The sequence below is a fragment of the Pseudophryne corroboree genome, chromosome 2 (genome assembly GCF_028390025.1).
Source record: "Pseudophryne corroboree isolate aPseCor3 chromosome 2, aPseCor3.hap2, whole genome shotgun sequence".
Taxonomy (NCBI): domain Eukaryota; kingdom Metazoa; phylum Chordata; class Amphibia; order Anura; family Myobatrachidae; genus Pseudophryne; species Pseudophryne corroboree.
This window is the reverse complement of record NC_086445.1, coordinates 162466800-162485047: the sequence shown is the minus strand read 5'-3', so window position 1 is coordinate 162485047 and position 18248 is coordinate 162466800. Positions and strand designations below refer to the sequence as shown.

The following is an 18248-nucleotide window of genomic DNA, read 5'->3' as shown; positions in this document are numbered from 1 at the left end:
GTATTAATATTATCTGACAGGGTATCAGACCACGCTGCAGCAGCACTATTTATGCTGAGGCAATTGCAGGTCTCAGTATATAACCTGAGTGTGTAAATACAGACTTCAGGATCGCCTCCTGCTTTTTATCAGCAGGTTCCTTCAAGGTGGCCGTATCCTAAGACAGCAGTGCCACCTTTTGACAAACGTGTGAGCGCCTAATCCACCCTAAGGGATATCTCCCAACGTGACCTATCCTCTGGCGGGAAAGGGTACGCCATCAGTAACTTTTTAGAAATTACCAGTTTCTTATCGGGGGAAACCACGCTTCTTTACACACTTCATTCATTCAACTGATGGGGGAACAAAACACTGGCTGCTTTTTCTCCCCAAAAATAAAACCCCTTTTATGTGGTACTTGGGTTCATGTCAGAAAATGCGTAACACATTTTTCATTGCCGAGATCATGTAACGGATGTTCCTAGTGGATTGTGTATATGTCTCAACCTCGTCGACACTGGAGTCAGACTCCGTGTCGACCTCTGTGTCTGCATTCTGAGGTAACGGGCGTTTTTTGAGCCCCTGATGGCCTTTGAGACGCCTGGGCAGGCGCGGGCTGAGAAGCCGGCTGTCCCACAGCTGTTACGTCATCCAGCCTTTTATGTAAGGAGTTGACACTGTCGGTTAATACCTTCCACCTATCCATCCACTCTGGTGTCGGCCCCACAGGGGGCGACATCCCATTTATCGGCCTCTGCTCCGCCTCCACGTAACCTTCCTCATCCAACATGTCGACACAGCCGTACCGACACACCGCACACACACAGGGAATGCTCTGACTGAGGACAGGACCCCACAAAGTCCTTTGGGGAGACAGAGAGAGAGTATGCCAGCACACACCAGAGCGCTATATAATGCAGGGATTAACACTATAACTGAGTGATTTTTCCCCAAATAGCTGCTTGTATACAGATATTGCGCCTAAATTTAGTGCCCCCCCTCTATTTTTGACCCTTTGAGCCTGAAAACTACAGGGGAGAGCCTAGGGAGCTGTCTTCCAGCTGCACTGTGAAGAGAAAATGGCGCAAGTGTGCTGAGGGAGAAGCCCCACCCCTTTTTCGGCTGACTTTCTCCCGCTTTTTCTAGAATACTGGCAGGGGTAATTTTACATCTATATAGCCTCTAGGACTATATATGATGTAGATTTGCCAGCCAAGGTGTCATATATTGCCCTCAGGGCGCACCCCCCAGCGCCCTGCACCCATCAGTGACCGGAGTGTGAGGTGTACATGAGGAGCAATGGCGCACAGCTGCAGTGCTGTGCGCTACCTTGGTGAAGACCGAAGTCTTCTGCCGCCGATTTTCCGGACTCTTCATGCTTCTGGCTCTGTAAGGGGGACGGCGGCGCGGCTCCGGGAACGAACACCAAGGTCGGGTCCTGCGGTCGATCCCTCTGGAGCTAATGGTGTCCAGTAGCCTAAGAAGCCCAAACTACCACCTGTTAGGTAGGTTCACTTCTTCTCCCCTTAGTCCCTCGCTGCAGTGAGTCTGTTGCCAGCAGATCTCACTGTAAAATAAAAAACCTAAATATACTTTCTTTCTAGGAGCTCAGGAGAGCCCCTAGTGTGCATCCAGCTCAGCCGGGCACAATAATCTAACTGAGGTCTGGAGGAGGGTCTTAGTGGGAGGAGCCAGTGCACACCAGGTAGTCCTAAAGCTTTCTTTAGTTGTGCCCAGTCTCCTGCGGAGCCGCTAATCCCCATGGTCCTTACGGAGTCCCAGCATCCACTTAGGACGTCAGAGAAACACGGGTATATGCACGGGGGCCCGCATTTACCTGTGTTCTTTGCTAGTGGAAGAGGGTCACCCCGCAAAAACCCGGATCAAGTGACCCGTGAATCCTACCTGGGTAGCTACCGGGTAGGACACGGGTATGATCCGGGTAGGGTTGTAGTGTAAACGGAAGCCGTGTCGATGCGACACGGCTCCCGTTTACACTGTATGAAAGGGCGTCGCTGGGAGATCATGTGATCTCCCAGCGCCGCCCCTGCCGCGTCACCAGCAGCGTCACCAACCCGGCAATATGCCGGGTTGGTGAGCGCAGTGTAGAAGGGGGCTCTAGCACGGGTCGCAGCCGTGTCAGGCTCCCGGCTGCGACCCATGCTAGCTAGTGGAAAAGGGATATTACTCTCTCTCACCCTTTTCCTCTCAAGACTTCTTTCTTACTTATTCCTCTTTTTCCTCCCTTCTTTCTTTTTCCCTTTGTTTCGCAACTTCTACTGAAACACCTAACCTAAATCTCAGGTGTTGGAATCTCTTTCTTGAGGTAAAGGGTTATATAGTGATAACAAACCCGATTTTTTTACTTTAATTATAAATTTCTGGTTTAACTCTGTTTTAGGGGCTAATTCAGACCTGATCGCTGCGGTGCGTTTTCGCATAGCGGATGATCAGGTCTGAACTGCGCATGCACCGCAATGCGCAGGCGCGACAGTCCGCAGAGCTGGGAAGCAATGGGATGGTGCGAAAAATCTGATCGCACCGGCGATCGCAAGAAGATTGACAGGAAGAGGGCGTTTGTGGGTGGCAACTGACCGTTTTAAGGGAGTGTCCGGAAAAACGCAGGAGGGACCCTGCGTTTTGTGGGAGGATTCGTGATGTCCACTCCGGCCCCGATCATCGCAGCGGCTGAGTAAATCTTGGGCTGTGCAGAGACTGCACAAACTTCTGTTTGTGCAGCTGTCCTGCACATGCAATTGCACACCTGCACAGCGAATCCCCCTCCCCCCCTGTACATGGCGACCACCCGACCGCAGGGATGTAAAAAACGCACCCTAGCGATCAGGTCTGAATTGCCCCCATAAACTTTAACTAAGATCAAGATTTTCATAAGAGACCTTCAATAGATTAATATTTATGCACACATTAAAGGCGTCCAAAAGAGACCTTTACCTTACCAATGCTTAAACACATACTACGAACTCATAAAACACAACCAAGAAACTTTACTCGGAAACAAAATCTTGGGGGTCATTCCGAGTTGTTTGCTCGCTAGCTGCTTTTAGCAGCATTGCTAACGCTAGGCCGTCGCCCTCTGGGAGTGTATCTTAGCTTAGCAGAATAGCGAACGAAAGGTTAGCAGAAATGCTACTAAATAATTCCCTGCAGTTTCTGAGTAGCTCCAGACCTACTCCTAGACTGCGATCACCTCAGTCCGTTTAGTTCCTGGTTTGACGTCAGAAACACGCCCTGCATTCGGCCAGCCACTCCCCCGTTTCTCCAGCCACTCCTGCGTTTTTACCTGGCACGCCTGCGTTTTTTTGCACACTCCCTGAAAACGCCCAGTTTCCGCCCAGAAACACCCACTTCCTGTCAATCACACTACGATCACTCGAGCGATGAAAAAACGTAGCTCGAGCTTGTGTAAATCTACAAAGTTTTGTGTGAAAGTACCTAGCGCATGTGCGCTGTGTACCATGCGCATGCGCATAATTGCCATTTTTTCACTGAATTGCTGCACTGCAAAAATCGGCAGCGAGCGAACAACTCGGAATGACCACCCTTGTCATTTAATTGATATTTTCATGTCTTTTTATTTTTGAAATATTATATTCTTCACATATATCTGTGTTGTTATGCCTGATGGAAGAAAAAGAAAGAAAATGTATGCAATAGACCTTTGCATTGTACAATTGTTGAAATTTATTGTATCTTTGCAATAAAAACACTTTTGAAAAAAAAAAACCTTCTGAGGAACAGTTTATCATTTTATAGTTCAATTGTTTAAGTTCATCAGGTCAGGAAACTTTTTGAAAATCCCTCAAGACTCCCACTGCCAACAGTGACGAGTAGCTAGTCCCTGAGTAGGATAGACAAGGGTAACAAATGAGACAAAACACACGACAAAACAAAACACACAACAAAACAAAACAAAACACAACAATGATCAAACTACATAAGTAGACGGGAAGCTGTCAGGATCCCGGCTGTTGGGATACCTGCAGTCAGAATACCGACGCCAAAATCCCAGTACCATTCTGAATGCCAACACCAGGCATCCAGAATGGGTGCACCATCCCGGCGCCTGCAGTCCCGATAGCCAGGATGCTAAGCGAAGAGACACCGCAGCCCTCGAGAGATAAGCCATGGGGGGAGGTTAGGTTTAGTCTGCGTTCCGGGGGGTTAGGCTGCGTCCCAGGGGGGTTAGAGTTAGGCTGCGGAGCGGGGGGGTTAGGCACCACCGGGAGGTGGTTAGGGTTAGGCACTAAGGGGGGAGATTAGGGTTAGGCTGCAGGTAGGGAGGGTTAGGGTTAGGGGAGAGCACCCCTTACTCACCCATGTCGGCTTTATAATCAGCGGGATTCCGGCGTCTGTATTTCGAACCTAAGCAGACAAATGAGAACCAGAGCCACCAATGCACAAACAATGAAAAGGCCTTAGATAACACTTATAACAAGCTGATTTCCATTTACCCTGGACTTTAATCTCTGCACCTGGACATTCCGCCACTGCAGTTGACATGGCAGCGCCAAACTCTCATTGTGAGAGGCTGACCCTCAAATCAATGCTTTAAAAACCAACCAAATCAGTAAGCAGAGTACCATATATATGTAGGAGCCGCGAGCCTGGTACATCTGGACGCAGATACACATACTGTTTAGCAAGTGCAAAATTGCAGACTGTTAACCTCTTGAGGGAACCAATGAAATCCACCTACTCCTGCCAATTTGGTCAGTCTTGACACTCCAAAGTCTACAGAGGATCTACCTCCTCCCAAAAGGATGTTCGAATGGAGTATAGCAGCATCCACCCTTTTAGAGGACTCAACCAGCTCCGAAACTCAAAAAAGGCCCATGAAGGGCCACGGAAAATGCAACTTTAAACAACACTGACTTGTACCAGGAAACTGCCACCTCCTCAACGGCTGCTAGGATGGAAGGAAGCAGAAGTGCATCAATAGGTCCTCATTCCGTTTAAAGCCTTCACATTGAGAAATTTGAAGTAAAGTCGGGAAGGCACTTTAACTTGCAATAAAATTAAATCCCTGTCAGGAAATTAGATACATAAGCCCTGAATGGGGAAACGCTGATTAGCTGACAGCATGGGAATGGTTGCTATGGAAATGTTCGTTATCAGCCAATCAGCATTTTCCCAATCATTTCATTGGCAGTGTCCATTAGTGACCTGTCATTTTGGGGTGGCTGTGCCAGAAACCTGTCCTTGGGGTTTGGTGTCGGTTTGTTATTTTACCAAGACCATTGGATACCTACTTGGACGAAAGAGGAGGCCAGTCAAAGATTTGGTAAGTATAAATTCGGTTAATTTTTTTGGTTATTTTTTTTTTAAATACAACATTACGTGTGCGAGTACTATGGTTATTTTAATATTTTCTTTAGAGGAGGGCTACAGGTGCCAGCGGGCCCTTTATGTCTGGTCTTGCTGGGACTTTTAGTCTGCCAGTAACAAACAAAGGCCCTCATTCCGAGTTGTTCGCTCGGTAAAAATCTTCGCATCGCAGCGATTTTCCGCTTAATGCGCATGCGCAATGTCCGCACTGCGACTGCGCCAAGTAAATTTGCTATGCAGTTAGGAATTTTACTCACGGCTTTTTCATCGGTCTGGCGATCGTAATGTGATTGACAGGAAATGGGTGTTACTGGGCGGAAACAGGCCGTTTTATGGGCGTGTGGGAAAAAACGCTACCGTTTCCGGAAAAAACGCAGGAGTGGCTGGAGAAACGGGGGAGTGTCTGGGCGAACGCTGGGAGTGTTTGTGACGTCAAACCAGGAACGACAAGCACTGAACTGATCGCAGATGCCGAGTAAGTCTGGAGCTACTCAGAAACTGCTACGAGGTGTGTAATCGCAATATTGCGAATACATAGTTAGCAATTTTAAGATGCTAAGATTCACTCCCAGTAGGCGGCGGCTTAGCATGAGCAAATCTGCTAAAATTCACTTGCGAGCGAACAACTCGGAATGAGGGCCAATGGGCCTAATTCAGGGTTGATCGCAGCAGGAAATTTGTTAGCAGTTGGGCAAAATCATGTGCACTGCAGGGGGAGGTGGCAGATATAACATGTGCAGAGAGAGTTAGATTTGGGTGTGATGTGTTCAAACTGAAATCTAAATTGCAGTGTAAAAATAAAGCAGCCAGTATTTACCCTGCACAGAAACAAAACAACCCACCCAAATCTAACTCTCTCTGCAAATGTTATATCTGCCACACCTGCAGTGCACATGGGCCCTCATTCCGAGTTCATCACACGTAGCAACTTTTTGCTGCTCGTGCAATCAACTAGACGCCGTTTATGGGAGAGTGTATTTTAGCATAGCAGGGCTGCGATCGCTTGTGCAGCCCTGCTATGCCAAAAAAGTTTCCTGCAAAACAAGACCAGGGTCAGACTTACTTACCCTGTGCGACGGATCCAGCAACGAAGGTCCCGGGATTGACGTCAGACATCCGCCCTCCAAATGCCTGGACACGCCTGCGTTCGCCTCACCACGCCTGGAAAACCGTCAGTTGATGCCCCAGAACGCCTCCTGCCTGTCAGTCTTCTTGCGATCACCGTTGCAATAATTTTTTCCGTTGGTGGCATCGCTGCCCGGCGACAGCCGTCGCGCGTGCGCAATGCATCTGCCGCACATGCGTAGTTCCGACCCGTTCGCACCGCTGCGACAAACTGCAGCGTGCGAACGGGTCGGAATGACCCCTATGGTTTTGCCCAACTGCTAACAAATTTGCGGCTGCGATCAACTGTGAATTACCCCAACATTATCTATTCTTTTACCATTAACCCACGCACCTACCACCCAGGAGTGTAGAGAATAGCCCTGGGTTGGCTGATTCTTGGGAGGACAATCCCATTATTTATTTATTTATTTTTTGGGGGAGGGGGGGGGGGGAAGTTTACTCACTTTCTGAGTTATTCCAGCCCTAGGCTGACCAGTTTGGGGCTGGTTAATGTTATGGCAGGGGGACCCCACATTGAGTGTATCTCTGCTATAGCATCAGCCCCCCAGCTGTTTAGGCCTGGTGCTGGTTATAGGAAAACAGGTGGGTATCCCTCGCTGCTTTTTCCATCTATTTTCCAATACGGCCGAGGCTTAGAGGTCCAGAGCTGGTTTTTGATCTTGGGGAGACCCCATGCACATTTTTAAATTAAATTATATTAAATTCCATGCTTTTACACCTAACGAAGCCTACATAAATCATAGTGATCTGTGCAGTGCTTCTTCCAAACCTATCTGCTGCAGTCAGGTCTATTGTTTGGGTGGGTTTCCTGTCATTTTGCGGGCGATTTTTGGTTGCTTTTAAAACTGACCATTAGTAAATATGCTGATCCTATTCCTGTCTAGGTGAAAAAAAATGATTGTTGGTCCAAAGTTCTACAGTGTTCTAAAGCCTGGTTTTTGGTGGTTTTGCCGTTTGTTTGGGCTTTAATAAGCAGTCGCTATGCCAAACAGACAATAAAACGATAAAAAATCCTGAACAGACCTTTTCGTAAATATAACACCAAGCCTTTAAATAAACTAAAGCAACCTGCAGTGCCATAGACTACAAACCAGTGATCAACACCCATGCTGTAAGTTTAAACCTCTTTTCTTATTCCAACCATTTGGTTCCTCTGGCTGTAAGAACCTAAGGGGGTCATGCTGAGTTGATCACTCGCTAGCAACTTTTTGCAGCGATAGTCGCCGCCTATGGGGGAGTGTATTTTAGCTTTGCAAGTGTGCGAACGCTTTTGCAGCAGACGGCACAAATCTTTTTTTTGCAGTTTCTGAGTAGCTCTGGACTTACTCAGCCGCTGCGATCACTTCAGTCTTTTTGGTCCCGGAATTGAAGTCAGACACCCGCCCTACAAACGCTTGGTCACGCCTGCGTTTTTCCAAACACTCCCAGAAAACAGTCAGTTGACACCCACAAACGCCCTCTTTCTGTCAATCACCTTGCGCTCGGCTGTGCGAATGGATTCTTCGTTAAATCCATCGCCCAGCACCAATCCTCTTTGTACCTGTACGACGCGCCTGCACATTGCGGTGCATACGCATGTGCAGTTTTGCTGAGATTTAACCTGATTGCAGCGCTGCACAAAGTTGCTAGAGAGCGATCAACTTGGAATGACCCCCCTAATTACACAGGGTATCCGGACTACAGATCTACACTGAAAAGGTTTAAAGCCAACAGGTCTACCACTAATGGTAGACATGCATTAGGTCGACAGGGTCAAAAGTTCAACATGTTAAAGGAAGACAGTTGAAAAGATCGAAATGGTCAAAAGGTCGACATGACATTGGTCGACACAAGTTTTTTCATTTATTTTTGTTTTCATTCTTCTCATATTTTACCATCCACGTGGACTACGATTGGGAATAGTAACCTGTGCTGAGCGCATCGTGTGAGGGGACATGGTATACTAACAGGGCTTGTGGCAGAAAAGTGACAAAACACCCGCCCCCCCCCCCCCCCCCCCCAATATAAAAATAAATAGTGTCTACCTTTTTTCTGTCGACCATTTACATGCTTTACATGTCGACCTTTCCTACTGTCTACCTATTCGACCACATGCATGTCTACAATTAGTGGTAGACCGATTGACTGTAGACCTTTTTAGTGTAGATCTAATAATACACACCCTTGCACAGTATGTTCTAGGTCAAAACCAGGAACAGGAAACCATGTCCCCTGTGTCTAGGCTGATCTTACCTCTTAAAACACAAGATAGAGGTAAGATCAGCCTACAGACAGGGGACAGGGGACATGGCACAAAGAAATGTCAGTACATAGGCCAAAGCTGGTTGCACATACATTACATTTACTGGTAACTGTGACTGTTTTTAATAGATTTGAGCAATTGGTGTCTAATTAAAGATTGAGTTACACATTTTGAAAATTGTATGCATAAAAAAACAAGTAAAGCATAGATTTCACCTGTGTGTGAACGAGGATCCAAACTGTATTACACACAGTATACTGTCTCCTCAGGGCAATTTTAAAACAGGAGGCGACCTATGAGCAGATGTCCATGAACTAATGTCTGAGCCATATTTCCAGTGATTTCTTCCAAAATATGGCATTGGTATTTCCAAATAAACCACAGGAATAATGGCACACAGGGGCAAGTAAGTAAATGCAATGGTTGCACAGTATGCTGTGTGCCACAATGACCCAGGGGTCCATGTGCATTGCACACTCTTCATCCATTATAAACCCCTGTACCTAGTTTTTAAAATATGATTGGTATTCATTCATAAAACAACTGTCACACCTTTTGTTCAATATCTGTCAGTCTAATTCCCATATACATATATTCAGATTAGGGTGGCCAATCCGGGGATCGGGATCGGCGGGATCCCGGGATTTAGGTCAAAAATCGTCCGGGATTCAATCCCGGGATTAGAAGCTCCAATACCTTGGATTGTGGGATCAGGCGGCCCTTTAATTCCGGGCAGCATTGAGCGTCCTCAGGACACTCAACGCTGCGTGGCTCCCTCCTCCCGGCTCCCCCTGCGCGGAGTGACCTCTGACTCTGAGGTCACGCTGCACAGTCACCAGCCCATCACCCGCCGCCGAGGCCGATGGAAAGCCGGCCGTCACCAGCCGCAAAGCTGAATGAAGATACCCGCCCAAGCAGTTAGGTGAGTTATGTGTGCAGGCGGTGCGGGGCGGCCTTTGGGGAGAGGCAGGGCAGGGCGTGGGGGACAGGCGGACACAAAGTAAAAAAGCCAATCCCGGGTATCCTGGGATTGACCATTTTTCAATCCAGATACCCAGGATTGAAAAAATGGCCTGGGATTGGCCACCCTAATTCAGATGGGTGAGATTTGTGGCAAAATAACTTGACCTTTCAAAATGTGATTGCTCCACAATATGTGAAAGTATAAACTGGTGCACTACGCTGGCGCACAACTTCTGACGGTATTTAGAGAAACAGGAGCATACTTTCAGCTGGATGATAATGATGACGGACAATACTTGTAAACAAGATTAACAGGGTGCATGCAACTCAAGCCTTCAGACGCATCCTGTCTCATGGGCATATGGGGCTGCTTTACACTGAACCCTAAGTTAGGTGCTTAGCACGAACATATACTGTCTAGCACCTAAGCAGCCTGAGCTTGGCTGTATGAGTGGATGGAGCAAGATACATGCTCATTTTTTTAAACAAAAGGTTTGAAAAACAAAAATGGTAACCCTTCGCTGCCAGTCCGTGCAGAATGTCGGCGTTTGACATGTTGACATTTTACATACTGACATTGTACACATGCCAACAAGTTCAATGTCGACTTTTCAACAAGTGTAAATGTCAACATTTTGACTAAATCTTATTTAATGAAGTGTGGAGACTTTGCTATTGAATATCAGTTAATGCTGAACAAAATATTTAACCTTCATAATCTTTATGTGTAGATTTTCATTTTGGGGCTTAGAGATCCTTTAATTTGATAGTCCATATGTAGTATGTCTAACTAACGGTGCCTTCTTCTACGATGGAATGTCAGGGCTTGGGGAGAAAAGTTGCCAAGAATATTTTAAGACAAACCCCCATCTGGGGCACGCCTCATTCAGATTATTTACATCAGGGGTGGGGAACCTCCGGCCCGCGGGCCGAAGCCGTTTGGTCCGGCCCACCAGCTTGTGTCAGTGAGACACGCTGCCGCTCAGTCCGGCGGCAGCGTGTCTCAGCTGTCAGAACAGGGAGACAGGGAGGAGAGCGCGGCTGTCGAGTGGGAGCGGCGGCGTGTAGTACTGCAAACCAGCCGCCGGTCCGTGAGCCAATCAGAGCTCGCGGACCGGCAGCAAATCAGGAGCCGCGGCTGCCGGTCCGCGAGCTCTGATTGGCTCTCGAACCGGCGGCTGGTTTGAAGTACTACACGACGCCGCTCCCACCCGATAGCCGCGCTCTCCTCTGTGTCCCACGGTAAGCAGCATGGAGGGGAGGGGGGAGGGCAACTGTATACCTGGCACTGTGGGAGGCATTTGTATACCTGGCACTGTGGGGGCATCTGTATACCTGGCACTGTGGGGGGCATTTGTATACCTGGCACTGTGGGGGGCATTTGTATACCTGGCACTGTGGGGGCATCTGTATACCTGGCACTGTGGGGGCATCTGTATACCTGGCACTGTGGGGACATCTGTATACCTGGCACTGTGAGGGGCATTTGTATACCTGGCACTGTGTACCTGGCACTGTGAGGGGCATTTGTATACCTGGCACTGTGAGGGGCATTTGTATACCTGGCACTGTGGGGGGCATTTGTATACCTGGCACTGTGGGGGCATCTGTATAACTGGCACTGTGAGGGGCATTTGTATACCTGGCACTATGGGGGCATCTGTATACCTGGCACTGTGGGGACATCTGTATACCTGGCACTGTGGGGGCATCTGTATACCTGGCACTGTGGGGACATCTGTATACCTGGCACTGTGAGGGGCATTTGTATACCTGGCACTGTGGGGGCATCTGTATACCTGGCACTGTGGGGACATCTGTATACCTGGCACTGTGAGGGGCATTTGTATACCTGGCACTGTGAGGGGCATTTGTATACCTGGCACTGTGAGGGGCATTTGTATACCTGGCACTGTGGGGGCATTTGTATACCTGGCACTGTGGGGGCAATTGTGGATCTGGCACCGCACTATTGGGGGCATATGTGTATCACGTCCCATTTTAACTGGCCACACCCATTTTTTGGGCGCGTGCGCGCCTCCGGCGCGCACACACAGTACCTCTAAGGGGCAGACCTACTGGGGGGCAGGGTCATTTTTTAAGTTGAGAATTTTTGTATGGCCCCCGAAGGATTTTATAAATATCCAAATGGCCCTCGGTAGAAAAAAGGTTCCCCACCCCTGATTTACATGTTTCAAGTCAACGACTCTAAGGAAACACACGTGACGAATTTGCAATAATACACTAATCTTGATTTGGCATCATGGCTGTTCCTTTGTTGACTCATATTAAATAACTCTAGGGTGAAATAACTTTAAAACAGCAGAGGATTAAAATAAAGACTTAAACATACACAGATTTCAAGTGCAAACAATACAGATACCAACAGCATCCCATTGGTTACTATATGTGACGTGAAAGCTTCTACCATATTTATAGTATTGTTGTCCCCCAATAGAACTGGTCTGGTTGAATGTATACCTTACATTAGCATATATGTATATATAGTATATTGGCACTTTCCATGTAACCTAAATCAGTGGGTTTCAAAAATTTTCTGTAATAACACACTGAAGACTGACCATCCACATATGTGACCCAAAATTCGTAATACATAAAAAAAAAAAAAAAAGTTCATTGCATTGATGCAATCGGTATCCGGTTGATAGTCAGTGTCTAGTTAGACAGTCAATATATAGACACCATGGCCCTCATTCCGAGTTGATCGGTCGCAAGGCGATTTTAGCAGAGTTACACACGCTAAGCCGCCGCCTACTGGGAGTGAATCTTAGCTTCTTAAAATTGCGACCGATGTATTCGCAATATTGCGATTACTAACTACTTAGCAGTTTCAGAGTAGCTCCAGACTTACTCTGCCTGTGCGATCATTTCAGTGCTTGTCGTTCCTGGTTGACGTCACAAACACACCCAGCGTTCGCCCAGGCACTCCCACCGTTTCCCCGGCCACTCCTGCGTTTTTTCCGGAAACGGTAGCGTTTTCAGCCACACGCCCCTGAAACGCCGTGTTTCCGCCCAGTAACACCCATTTCCTGTCAATCACATTACGATCGCCGGAGCGAAGAAAAAGCCGTGAGTAAAAATACTTTCATCATAGTAAAGTTACTTGGCGCAGTCGCAGTGCGAACATTGCGCATGCGTACTAAGCGGATTTTCACTGCGATGCGATGAAAAATACCGAGCGAACAACTCGGAATGAGGGCCCATATGTTAGACAGACATTAGGTCGACAGGGTCAAAAGGTAGACATGAAAAAGGGGTGTGGTATGGAAGGTAGATAGTAACTGGGTCGACCACTATTGGTCGACAGTAACTAGGTCGACAGGGTCTCTAGGCCGACAGGGTCTTTAGGTCGACAGGTCAAAAGGTCGACATGTGTTTTTTATGTTTTTTTGGTGTCGTTTTCTTCGTAGAGTGACCGGGAACCCCAATTAGTACACCGTGTCCCCTCGCATGGTGAGCGGGCAAGGTGCCTCACTCCGCTACCGCTTCGCACGGCAAAGATTACCGTTCCAATCGTAGTCCACGTGGATCGTTAAGTATGAAAAGGTTCCAAAAAAAATTGTGAAAAACTCATGTCGACCTTTTGACCTGTCGACCTAGAACATGTCGACCTAGAGACCCTGTCAAGCTAGAGACCCTGTCAACCTAGTTACTGTCGACCAATAGTGGTCGACCTAGAAACTGTCAACCTAGTTACTGTCGACCTAGAGACCGGATCCCATGAAAAAGGTAGACAGTACAAAAGGTCGACAGGGTCAAAAGGTTGACAAGGTCAAAAGGTCGACATAAAAATGTAACACGTTTTAGGACTATTTCATACCTTCTCTATCCATGTCGGCATAGAGTTGATTATAAGCCTTGTGGTGAGCCCGAAGCGTGGCGAGCGAAGCAAGCCTCGCGAGGGTATGCCTTTCTACAATTGGGGGTCCCAGATGACAAAACTATCCACACAAACCACAAAAATGCAAAAAAGATGGTGTCTACCTTTTTGTGTCGACCTTTTTCGTGTCGACCTTTTGACCCTGTCGACCTAATGTCTGTCTAACATATGGTGTCTATCTATTGACTAACTAGACACTATCTATCTATCTATCTTTCTATCTATTGTGACAAGAACACTGGGATAGTGTTTGAGGGCAGGTATATTTGTCCCAGGTTCTTGTCTTACATGTTTTAGAAAATGTTAACTTCTAGGAAAAATGCTTTTTGTTTTGTCTGAACCTTTTCAGTTTGCTGTAAAAGCTGGGTAAAGGCTCTGAGAGAGAGATAAGGCGAGTTCTAGACATTGGGCCCAGTTCGGGTCTTTGGCCTCACAGAGGGCTAATCAGGGTTTCAGCTGTGTAAGAGTGATATAGTGCTTCTAACCTGATTAGTATGGGCAGACTGCCTGGGAAGGCTGCAGGATCTGTGTGTGAGAGACACGCTTTCTGATGCAAGTAAGCTATACAGTATGTACTGAAGAACTCTGTGTTTTGTTTAGTGACAGTTAGGAACATCTTATGTTTAGTTAGTGCCGGACAGGCAAGGTATTTTTATTTTGGGGTTTGTTTTATTTTCTGTTTCAATAAAACTGGCCGGGGTCAGTTGTACCAGAAACTGGACTTGTGTTGTTCCTCAACTGCTGCGTGCTGCCATATTCCCCAGGAAAAGGCACCTTGCACCCCTACACTGTTACAACTTGGTGGAGAATGCGAGCAGGCCGTTCTGCGCATAAGTGAAAGCAGCAGCTTTGTGAGGCCTGCAGAAAACGGTGGTTTATGCAGATACAGCCCAGTGTGAAGTTACTGAGACTCACCCCTGAGGGTTTGATATATGTCCTGGGTGAAAGCAGCTGCAAAGCCGCCTGAAAAATCTGTTGACATGGAGGATCTGCTTAAAGCCTTGCTGCAAGCTACAGCGGCTCAGCAGGAGGCCAACCGACAGCAGCAGGTGGCAATGGAGGAAAATTGGAGACTACAGCAGGAGGCCAACAGACAGCAGCAGGTGGCAATGGAGGAAAATATAAGACAGCAGCAGGTGGCAATGGAGGAAAATAAGAGACAACAGCAGGCAGTTGTTGATGAACTTTACAGGCAACAGCGTCAGGATAGAGAGGCCTTAGCAGAAGTGGTGCAGAGACTTGCAGCTCGGGTTGGAGATGTGGCCGTCAGTGCTCCAACCAGCTCTAGTTCTATACGAGCCAGTCACTTCCTGCAGAAAATGACAGAGGCTGATGATGTGGAGGCCTATCTGACCACGTTTGAAAGGACTGCCGAGCGTGAGAACTGGCCGAAAGCACAGTGGGCCAGTCTGCTGGCACCTTTCCTGTCAGGTGAGCCCCAAAAAGCTTACTTTGATTTAAGCCCTGCTGAGGCTCGGGACTATGATAAACTAAAGACTGAGATCCTGACCCGCCTGGGAGTCACGCTGTCAGTACGAGCACAACGGGTGCACCGTTGGCTGTACGCCATGGAGAAGCCTCCGCGCTCCCAGATGCACGACCTTATTCAGCTAACAAAAAAATGGCTACAGCCAGAGACATTAACTGGTCCCCAGATGGTGGAAAGAGTCGTCATGGACCGCTACTTGAGATCTTTGCCCATGGTCCTGCGCAAGTGGGTGAGCCATGGAAACCCGGGTACTGCTGACCAATTAGTGGACATGGTAGAGAGGTATTTGGCAGCAGAGGAACTACTGATGACCACCCAGCAACCCATAGATCCTCGACAGCGCCCTTCAGTAAAGACTGGTAAGACTGTTCCGTGGGAAAACGTTGCTGGGCGGTTAAGAGAACGCAAGGCTGGAGAGACTGTAAACACTGGCCCTGGAAACAGGCCAATGGGGCTAGAACGGTCTATGCTGCCCAAATGGGTTGATAATCGTGTGGTTAAATGTTTTAGGTGTGGTATGCCAGGTCATGTTATTGCCAATTGCCCAGTCACGCAAGAACCCATGCAATGTGATGCTGCCTTTGAATGTCGCAGAATGTCTTTCTTTGCTAGGTTAGCCTGTACTGTGGTACCTTCACCTGAGCTGGAAAAACAAATGTGTGATGTGTTCTTAGAAGGTAACCGGGTAGAGGCCTTGCTAGATTCAGGAAGTTTAGTTACCCTCGTGAAAGCTGGGTTAGTGAACCCCTTAAAGGTCCAGCAAATACCTATTGGGGTAACTTGCATACATGGGGATACCCAATATTATGCCACTGCTGAGGTGAATATAGAAACTTGTTGTGGGTCAGCAATGGTTAAAGTGGGACTGGTCCCTACCTTGGTGCATGAGGCCATAATAGGGAGGGATTTTCCTCATTTTTGGAAACTGTGGGAATCACGGTTATCAACAGATGTGAGAAGTAAAAAGCCAGTTGATGATAATACCGGTGATTTTATGGATGTACGTGGGTCTTCGGAACTTTCTGGTCCTTTGCCTTTTGCTAGTTTGGCTGGGGAAGTGACAGATGGGGAGTCCAGTGAGGACCCTCTTGCCGGGAACAGAGACATAGTAGTTAGAACTGAAAGCGTGCCTGACCTGGAGGTAAAGAAGGATCTGTTTGCGTCTGAACAGTTAAAGGATCCTACCTTAATAAAGGCTAGAGAGAATGTTAAGATTGTTAATGGGGAACCTGTGGTACCAGGTGACAGGGTTACGTATCCCCACATGGCCATCTGTAATGAGCTCTTGTACCACATTGTCAAAAGGGGTGAGGATGTGGTGGAACAGCTGGTAGTTCCCCAGCCTTATCGGAGAACGGTACTAGATTTAGCTCATAGTCACGTTACCGCAGGACATTTAGGGGCAGAAAAAACCACTGAAAGAGTTTTACAAAGGTTCTTTTGGCCAGGGGTTTATAAAGAAGTGTCTGAATATTGTTCTTCCTGTCCTGAATGCCAGTATCATGCCCCTAGACCCCATTTCAGGAGCCCACTAGTTCCCATGCCTATTATAGAGGTCCCGTTTGACAGAATAGCCATGGATCTCGTGGGGCCCTTGTTAAAGTCTGCTCGGGGCCATCAGTATATCCTGGTAATTATGGACTATGCCACTCGATATCCTGAGGCTGTCCCTTTACGCACTATCACAACCAAGGCGATAGCTAGGGAGCTGGTGCAGGTATTTAGTAGAGTGGGAATACCAAAAGAAATTTTGACTGACCAAGGTACTCCATTTATGTCAAGGATCATGAAAGAATTGTGCAAGTTATTTAAGGTCACTCACCTCAGGACGTCCATCTACCATCCCCAAACTGACGGGTTGGTGGAAAGGTTTAATAAAACATTAAAAAGTATGTTAAAAAAGGTTGTTGAGAGAGATGGGAAAAACTGGGATTGTTTGTTGCCCTACTTGTTAATGGCCATCAGAGAAGTTCCTCAGTCCTCTACGGGGTTTTCTCCAATTGATTTGTTGTATGGTAGACACCCCAGAGGGCTGTTGGATGTTGCCAAAGAGACGTGGGAAGGACAGCCCACTCCTTATAGAAGCGTTATTGAGCATGTAACACAAATGCAGGATAGGATTGCAGCCGTGGTACCTGTTGTCAGAGAGCACATGGAACAGGCCCAAAGTGCTCAACAGAGGGTCTATAACCGGAGTGCCAAGATACGGGAATTTGCTCCTGGAGATAGAGTTCTTGTTTTGGTACCCACTGTGGAAAGCAAATTCCTAGCTAAATGGCAGGGTCCATTTGAGATTAGGGAAAAAGTGAATGAGGTTAATTACAAAGTATACCAGCCGGGAAAGAGAAAACCCGAACAGATCTACCATCTTAACTTAATCAAACCCTGGAAAGATAGGTTGTCTCTGTCAGCGGAGCCTTGCCCTTCGGTGTCTTCACCCCGGTTGCTTCCCGCAGTGAAGGTGTCAGAGACATTATCAGCTGATCAGAACAATCAGGTTAAAGAATTTCTCATCCAAAATAGGGAGGTATTTTCAGAGCTGCCTGGCCGAACGACCATAATAAAACATGACATTGTCACAGAACCAGGGGTCAGGGTTCATTTAAAGCCATATAGGATTCCTGAAGCTCAGCGAGAAGCTATTTCTAAGGAAGTTAAAACCATGTTAGAACTTGGAGTCATAGAGGAGTCTAACAGTGAGTGGTCCAGTCCCATAGTGCTCATCCCGAAGCCCGACGGTAGCATACGCTTCTGTAATGACTTTCGTAAGTTAAATGAGGTGTCCAAGTTTGACGCATACCCCATGCCCCGTGTGGATGAGCTTGTAGAAAGGCTGGGAACAGCCAGGTTTCTCACCACATTGGACCTGACCAAAGGTTACTGGCAAATACCTTTATCTGATAGCGCCAAAGAAAAAACAGCCTTTTCGGTTCCGGAGGGGCTGTACCAGTATAAGATGTTACCCTTTGGGTTGCATGGGGCTCCAGCAACCTTTCAACGGGCGATGGATAAAATTTTGAGGCCCCATAGAAAATATGCAGCTGCCTATTTGGATGATGTGGTAATTCACAGTACAGACTGGGGGTCACATTTGGTTAAAGTACAAGCAGTACTGGACTCAATCAGAGAGGCAGGGTTAACTGCTAACCCAAAGAAGTGCTGCCTCGCAATGGAGGAGGTCAAATACTTGGGCTTCACCA

At 47.5% G+C, this 18248-nt stretch overlaps 1 protein-coding gene across 4 annotated transcripts in view; it reads right to left on the bottom strand.

The window, feature by feature from the left end:
• ATP7B (ATPase copper transporting beta) overlaps positions 1-18248 on the bottom strand; it is a 249017-nt gene that overhangs the window by 95608 nt on the left and 135161 nt on the right. For 2 of the 4 annotated variants that reach the window (XR_010206109.1, XM_063951945.1), the window contains exon 3: positions 4315-4362. The exons of the other annotated variants lie outside the window; for them this stretch is intronic. Coding sequence is in view for 1 of the 2 variants with exons in the window: in XM_063951945.1 (XP_063808015.1) it covers positions 4315-4362 (48 nt within the window). In the remaining variant the exon portion in view is untranslated. The remainder of the gene's footprint in view (positions 1-4314; positions 4363-18248) is intronic. 4 annotated transcript variants of the gene reach the window in all.